The sequence below is a fragment of the Marmota flaviventris genome, chromosome 1 (genome assembly GCF_047511675.1).
Source record: "Marmota flaviventris isolate mMarFla1 chromosome 1, mMarFla1.hap1, whole genome shotgun sequence".
In the NCBI taxonomy this organism is placed as follows: domain Eukaryota; kingdom Metazoa; phylum Chordata; class Mammalia; order Rodentia; family Sciuridae; genus Marmota; species Marmota flaviventris.
The window spans coordinates 208,864,429-208,872,999 of NC_092498.1; the positions used below are offsets into that span (position 1 = coordinate 208,864,429).

At 38.3% G+C, this 8,571-nt stretch overlaps 1 protein-coding gene across 1 annotated transcript; it reads right to left on the reverse strand.

Annotated features, from left to right (window-relative positions):
- Positions 1 to 1,141: 1,141 nt before the first annotated feature.
- Positions 1,142 to 2,071, reverse strand: LOC114107707 (olfactory receptor 7A10-like). Its single transcript, XM_027955073.1, has one exon. The coding sequence runs from the start codon at positions 2,069 to 2,071 to the stop codon at positions 1,142 to 1,144; it is 930 nt and encodes a 309-aa protein (XP_027810874.1).
- Between the last annotated feature and the right edge of the window lie 6,500 nt (positions 2,072 to 8,571).

Below are 8,571 nucleotides of genomic sequence, written 5' to 3' on the forward strand. Positions count from 1 at the left end.
CAAGTGGGTTATGAACTCCCATTTTTTCCCCTTATAAAGATTGCAGAATCACATCTGTTAAACATCTACGTTTTTACATACTGCCATACTAGTGTCTGTTGTATTCTGCTGCCTTTCCTATTCTCTACTATCCGCCCTCCCCTCCCATCCCCTCCCATCTTTTCTCTCTACCCCTTCTACTGTAATTCATTTCTCTCCCTTGTTTTTTCCCCTTTCCCCTCACTTCCTCTTATATGTAATTTTGTATAACGATGAGGGTCTCCTTCCATTTCCATGCAATTTCCCTTCTCTCTCCCTTTCCCTCCCACCTCTCATCCCTATTTAATGTTAATCTTCTTTTCATGCTCTTCCTTCCTGCTCTGTTCTTAGCTGCTCTCCTTATATCAAAGAAGACATTTGGCATTTGTTTTTTAGGGATTGTCTAGCTTCACTTAGCAAAATCTGCTCTCGTGCCATCCATTTCCCTGCAAATGCCATGATTTCATCATTTTTTAGTGGTGGTGCACATTTGTAACACCAGCAATTCAGGAGGCTGAGGTAGGAGCATTGCAAATTCAAATCCAGCCTCAGCAAATTAGTGAGGTTCTAAGCAAGACCCTGTCTCAAACAAGAAACAGATAGGATGGGGATGTGGCTCAGTTGTCAAGCATTGATAGGTCCAATCCTTGGTACCAAAGAAGTTTTTATTTCCCTCAGATTTTCATTACCAATAAAATTATAAAAATAACCTTAGTTGTTATGTACAGTTCTTTCACATGAGAATACAAACTATGACTATTTTAGCAACATAAACACTTACTTTGCATTGCATATATCATTTGAGATTGAATTATTTCTAAAAATATATCTTGTGGGATCAATAAGCATTTTCAAGTATTTCTCATTGAAAGATGGGAATGATTTGGGAAAGTTGGAAAATGACAAATGAAGGGCATTGGATGTCACAGAGATCAGAAAGTGTAACAAAGTGAATAATGAGTGGAATTGTATGCAGAACTCAAAATCAAAGAAACGGAAACTCTGCATTAACATAGAAGGACCAAGTTCTGCTTCCTTCTAAAAAAGAATTCCAGATTCTGACTTCGAAGCTCTGAGCCCTGCAATCAGAGGCACTTATTCAGTCTCCAAAGAACTGACACATTTATCTTCCTGTATCACAGAGTCTTCTCAGAGCGCTCTGGATGTCCTTGTTCCTCAGACTGTAGATGAAGGGGTTCAGCATGGGGGTGACCACAGTGTACATCACTGAGGCTGTTGCAGTAGAGCGTGAGTTTTGGGTCACAGCAGAACTGAGGTATACACCTAGACTTGTGCCATAAAATAAGGAGACCACAGAGAGGTGAGACGCACAGGTGGAGATGGCTTTGTACTTGCCCTGAGCTGATGAGATTGCACGGATGGAGGACATTATTTTAGAGTAAGAGTAAAGGATGCCAGTGAGGGGGCCACCTCCCAGCAAGAGAGCAGCAAAATATATCACCACCTCATTAAGAAAGGTGTCAGAACACGCACGCTGAACCACCTGGTTAAGTTCACAGAAAAAATGTGGGATTTCCAAGTCTGTGCAGAAGGATAGCCGCAACATCATTAAGCTTTGCAACAATGAATATAAGACACCCACAACCCAGGACACCAGAATTAGCAATCCACAGATTCTGTAGTTCATGATGACCATATAATGCAAAGGGTGACAAATGGCCACAAACCGGTCATAGGCCATCACAGTCAACAGAAAAATGTCCAATCCTGCAAAGAGTACAAAAAAGTGAATCTGGGTGATGCAACCTGCATAGGTAATGGCCTTGCTCTGTGTCTGGATGTTCACCAGCATCTTGGGGATGGTGGTGGAGGTGAAACAGATGTCCACAAAGGATAAGTTGGAGATGAAGAAGTACATGGGCGTGTGCAGGTGGGAGTCTGAGATGGTGGCCACAATGATGAGCAGGTTCCCCAGCACAGTGACCAGGTACATGGACAGGAAAAGGCCAAAGATGAGGAGCTGCAGTTCTGGGTCCTCTGCAAGTCCCAGAAGAAGGAATTCTAAAAGTTGAGTATCATTCCCTGGTTCCATATGCGTGAGACTACCAGAAATGAGAAAAAGAGCATAACTTATTTTCCCATAGACAGGCATTACTCATATCATTGAAGTGAAACAATACATAATTAATATTATGTGCAAGGACCTAGGTTCCATCCTTATCTACAAAAGGACAAAAAAAAAAGGGAAAGAAAATGAATCACCTTCTATAGAATATGAGTGGTTCTTGTGCTCTAAGGAACACTGTGCCATCTCTGATGATGAATTCCTGTTTCACTCTCAAGATTTCCCTAAGAAGTCATGTATTTTGTAAATCTAAAGAAAGTTTTCCATGCATTTGAGAAATAGAAATGGAACACTCTTGATGAACACTTTGATTTTTTCTGTACCTGGCTGTTGTGAATTGTGCATCAGTAAACATGGAAGGGCAGATATCTTCAAAATACCCATTTTATTTCTTTGGCTACAAACCCAGTACTAGGATTGCTGCATCATGTGATAACTCTATTTTAATTTTTGTGGAATCTCTGGATTGATTTCTATAATGGTTTCATTTGTTTACATACCTACCAAATCTGGGATAGGATTCCCTTTTTCTCCACATTCTCGCTGACCCTTGATATCTTTGGTCTTTTGATCATAGCCCTTCTAACTGGAGTGAGGTGATATTCTACTGCAATCTTGGTTAGCATTTCCCTGATAATTGGCAATTTCAAGCATTTTTCATATGGTTATTGGCCATTTGGGTGGGGTACAGATACAGAGTGGAATAATATTCAGTTATTAACAGAAGATTGAGTCCTGTCTTTGGGGACAACATAGGGGAATCTGGGGGATATTATGTGAGGTGAAATAAGCCAGGTACAGGAACACTAAAGCTGCATGACATCATCCATCTGCAGATTCTTCAAAAGCTGCTCTCATAGAAGCTCAGCAGAGCATGATGATCCCAAGAAGCTGAGAAGCATTGTGGGAACAAAGGGATGGAGAGGAGCTTCTCAAGGGGGACAAAGTTACAAAGCTGAGAAAAGGAATAACTTCTGGTGTTGTATTGTACAGTCAGGTAATTATAATTAACCATAATATATTACATATTTTAAAATAACTAAAGGGGACAGTTCTCAGTGTTTCACCACAGAAAAATGATAAATGTTTCAGGTAATTAAACTAATTACCCTTATGCAATTATTTCACAATTTATACACATACAAAAACATAAAGTTATTACTATAAACTTCTATAATTATGTTAATAAAAAATAAAGCAATAACTCATTATTGAATATCAACTATATTCCAGGTAATTTATCAGTAATATGTATAAGGTACAAAAGTCCCCATAATCCAATGAGAGGGAAAGTACTAAGCAAAATTTTTTTTTAAATCACATAATATGACACATGGTGGTGGGAACTATGAAGAAAAAGAAGGAATAGAGAGTTACTGTACTTTCAATAGCAATGCAGGAAAACAGGGCGGGAAACAAGTTATCCTCAGCAGTGTGACCTTCCCTGGGGGAATAGCCAGTGCAAGATCCCCAGAAATTTATGTGTTTTTTTCAGAAAATCAAGGCTTAAAGGAATGTTGTTGGTGAAAAAAAAAAAAACAGAGGGAGAGTGATGAGAAAGTTGTCAGAAAATGTTGAGGAATGAGCTGGCCTCATTGCTCTCTGCAGCTACAGATACAGGGAGTCCTTCGACCACACTTTGTAACTCTTAAAATTGCTGCAAAGACATTCTGTGAACTGCTGCAATATATAACCTCAGATACCCTTTCTCTGAACACACCATGAGGCACATAAACGCACACACACACACACACACACACACACACACACACACACAAAGAGGAACACACAACACACCCTGGGCTCTGGTCTTATTTCTGCCATGGCTCTCAGCCCCAGACACCCTGACAAGGCTGTGAGTGTCGACAACACAGGTGAGATGATCAGTTCCCTTCAGAATGTGAACAGGGTACCTGTAAAGTCCACTCGACACACTTTCCATGAACAAATGAGCAGACCCACTTAAGAATGCTGCTCCTTTTCCTTGTGTTTAAAAAGGAGCATGAAATCTGTGCAGTCAACAGAGGGAGGAAGAGAAATAGAGAAGGAAGGGGAGTGAGAGAAAAGGAGAGAGAAGGCAAAGGGGTGGGAGGAACATGAAGAGGTGAGGGCAGAGAGAGAGAGTGAGCTACGTGGACCCAAGGGAACAGGACCTTGCAAGCCCAGGTGTCTCTTCTCCAGGAGGGAAAGGCTGCATTGGTCCTGGCAGCATTCCAAACCCAGTGACCCTTGCTGGATGCCCAGCACAAACCATAAACAATAAAAGTATGTTTTTTAAAAGACCAAAGTAGTGACATTGTTTTCTTAATCTACATTTTTAATGTTTTATTATTATATTGCAGTGATGCATAATGTTGGGGTCACTTGACATAATCACATATTAAAAAAATATGGAATATAATTTGCTCCACTTCTGTTCCTATTACCTCTCTTTTCCCTCCTCTCCTCCTGAACCCAATAACAAACACTCATCTATTAGAAGACATTAAAATCTGTAGACTTTCAGACACTCCCCACAGATACATCTCCACATATGTGCTGTGCTTATGTAAATGAACCAAGGGACAATATCAAAAATCCGTGGAAAAACTTCCTGATGTCAAGGCACCTGAAAAGTTGTTCACTTCAAGGGAAAAAATGACCCAAGATTAAAAAATAACAATTCACAAAAGGAGACATTTAAAGTACCTACATAAAAGGGAGAACTTTTAATATGAACTAGCAGATCTGTCACTCAGTTTCTGCTCCTTTCACCTGACCTATTGATTTTTCCCTAGTTACGTAGAAGATAAGGCAAACCTCTTTCTCCCTGTTTTAAAATTCACACAGAATTATTTTGCCCTTTCATTAAGTATATATGTGATAATTCAATATATGTATCTGATATGTAATGAGCAAATCAGGGCAATTAGCATTTATATCTCCTTAAACATTTATCATTTCTTTGATTCATTTACACTTGTTCTTGGGTTTGGGCTTTTAAATTTTTATGTTTTATTTTGTTAGACAAACTAATTATATAGGTTTTGGGGATACATTATGATGTTTGATACATGAATACATTGTATTATGATCAAATCAGGCTACTAGCAATAAAATGTAAAAATAAATTGCTAGAGACATGGAATTAAAAGATCAGGAAGTAGAATACAAAGTTATGATGCATCTTTTCTAAAAATAAATAAACTCAGATGTACTTGTGTAGGTTGAAGATAATCTTTAGTGAAATGATGAAGAGGATACCGTCCCACTGTTGGCCAAAGGGGATAGTATAGTATAATATAATAAATATTATATAATATAATAATATAATATAATAATATGATGTTAATATAATATAATATAATTATAATATAATATATTGTATATTATATTAATATGATATAATATAATAATAAAAACATTAAAGACATAGGTTAAGAAAACAAAGGTGGCTTTTAGATACACAACTGCATCTCACTGTGGAAAATCACAAGACACAAAGACATAACAGATATGTGAAAATAAGTTGGAATTATGTTGAAAAGGTGACATATTAGCCCAGGAAGTGCAGAACAACTTTCACTAGCATTTTTTTAAAAGTGAGGATTCACAAGTGAAGAAATATCAGAGTGAAAAGCCCTGGTAGGAACCCAATAACAAACACTCATCTATTGGAAAACATTAAAATCTGTAGACTTTCAGACACTCCTCACAGATACATCTCCACATAGGTGCTGTACTTATGTAAATGAACCAAGGGACAATATCAAAAATCAGTGGAAAAACCATTGAAAGAATTTTTTAAATTTTTTAAAGAATGGGAATAAATACTCTACAAGCCCAAGCAAAGGGTCTTTTTTATTTTATTTTTTATATTTGAGGACAGACAGCATGCCTTTATTTTTATTTATTTTTTCATGAGGTGCTGAGGATTGAACCCAGTGCCTCACACATGCAAAAAAATGCTCTGCCACTGAGCCCCAGCCCCAGCCCAAGCAAAGGGTCTTAACAATTTGAAATAGAGAAGTTGACGGCCATCCCATTAGGTTCATATTCACAGGATATGAAATAATTGCAAATTTAAACTCTTTATCATACCCATTTTCATTAAGGAAGTAAATTCATTTTTCATGTGGATACCCAGAGTGGAAGAAGATACTGTGATATAGCTGTGTCAAGAGTTTCTGTTGCAGGAATTTACTTACAAGAAAGTCCTAAATGTGGATCTTTCTCACGAATATGAAAACATGCTGAAATATGCATATATATATATATATATATATATATATATATATATATATATTTTTTTTTTTTTTTAATGAGATCCCTCCAGTGCATATCCCTCCATAGTTAATACTGAATTTGTCCATTCCCCTTCATCTCGAAGATCCTCAGACTTAAATTTTACTTTGATTTGAACCACTTCATACCTCCCATCCCACTTCTAATGAGCTTCTGTTACCATAAGTTGATGAACAACAATGATCCTGTGTTGCTGATTTCTGGATCACTTCTTCTCTTAGTATCTTATAAATCCATTAATAAATTAATTAAGGTAGCCACAGACACCACTATCTCTGGGCTGCAGGCCAGGCTAGTTGGCCTCTTGGGGAATCTCGGGTGAAAGCTCCTGGCCTTCATTCTCTTCAGTAATATCCTGTAGAGTCTGCTGGGTCCTCACACTCACCTGGGTGGCATCTCTGGTGGGTGGGTCTTCATGCACATGCATCAGTTCTTCTCTGGATGCTAAAGTCACAGAGTGAGACTCTGACCCCAGACAAGAGAACAGGAATGTGTCCAGCTTTGCTCCTCAAGTCAGATTTAAAGATCCTAAAAAATGAAGTAAGTCCCAAGGGCGTGCACTCAGGAGAGCAGGAGCAATCACAGGCTACAGATTTCTCTATCTGCTCATTAAGCACATGTCCTTCTTTATACTCCAACCTCTAAGCACCTGATTTCCCTGCAAGACTCGGGTCTAGACAGGAGAAGAAAAGTTCACATAGATTCCCCAGAGATCAGAGTGGAGTCAGGTGAATCCTCCCCTTTATTACCACCAATCTATGAGCCTCACCTTCCCAAATTTCCAACCCCCCACCACTATATACCTTCTGTGAGTTATAGCTTTCTTCCATGTCTAAAAGTAAGAAACCTGCCCTGGTTAGGGATCTTGTGTCCTCAAAACACAACTCACGTTGGGGACACAGTCTCTGGCATCTCCAGAAGTTTTTTCTGTTTCCCTGTTTAAAAGAGGAGTGAGCTGTATTCGCTTGAAATGTGAAACCATAAGATGGAACCTCCTGGACCCATCACACTTTGACCACAGTATCAGGAATTTTATGCTGGTAATGAAAACACATGTTTATAATGAGGGGCCAAGTAATGGCTCTTACCTTAGGATGTGAGTATGAGATTGAAGATATGAAAAAGTATCTTCAGGCACCATGACCTGAGCTCTCTTCTCATTTCATGCTCATTCAAAGTTGGCTCTTTTCATACTTATTCTCTGAAGTTTCAATAATAAAGCCAGAATCAAATGTGATTTTGTACGTATGTGTAGATCCATGTGGTTGGATAACTCAACATTTAAGAAAAACATATTACAAATCCATAGACACACATGATCTTATTCACACCCTGTACCTGTGATCACTTTCTGTGGACTCAACAAAGTATTCCCACACATTTAATTTATTCCTCACAACATTGGTTTGAATTTATGCTTATTTCCCCAGATTACCTTCAGAAAAAAAGAGCACTAGTTGGGATTAAAATTTATTGATATTATTTTTTTTAAATTTTTATTGTTGGTTGTTCAAACATTACATAGTTCTTGATATATGATATTTCACACTTTGATTCAAGTGGGTTATGAACTCCCATTTTTACCCCGTATACAGATTACAGAATCACATCAGTTACACATCCATTGATTTACATATTGCCATACTAGTGTCTGTTGTATTCTTCTGCCTTTCCTATCCTCTACTATCCCCCCTCCCCTCCCTTCCCCTCCCCTCTTCTCTCTCTACCCCCTCTACTGTAATTCATTTCTCCCCCTTGTATTATTTTTCCCTTTCCGCTCACTTCCTCTTGTATGTAATTTTGTATAACCCTGAGGGTCTCCTTCCATTTCCATGCAGTTTCCCTTCTCTCTCCCTTTCCCTCCCACCTCTCATCCCTATTTAATGTTAATCTTCTTCTCATGCTCTTCGTCCCTACTCTGTTCTTAGTTACTACTCTCCTTATATCAAAGAAGACATTTGGCATTTGTTTTTTAGGGATTGGCTAGCTTCACTTAGAATAATCTGCTCTAATGCCATCCATTTCCCTGCAAACACTATGATTTTGTCATTTTTTAATGCAGAGTAATACTCCATTGGGTATAAATGCCATATTTTTTTTTTATCCATTCGTCTATTGAAGGGCATCTAGGTTGGTTCCACAGTCTTGCTATTGTGAATTGTGCTGCTATGAACATCGATGTA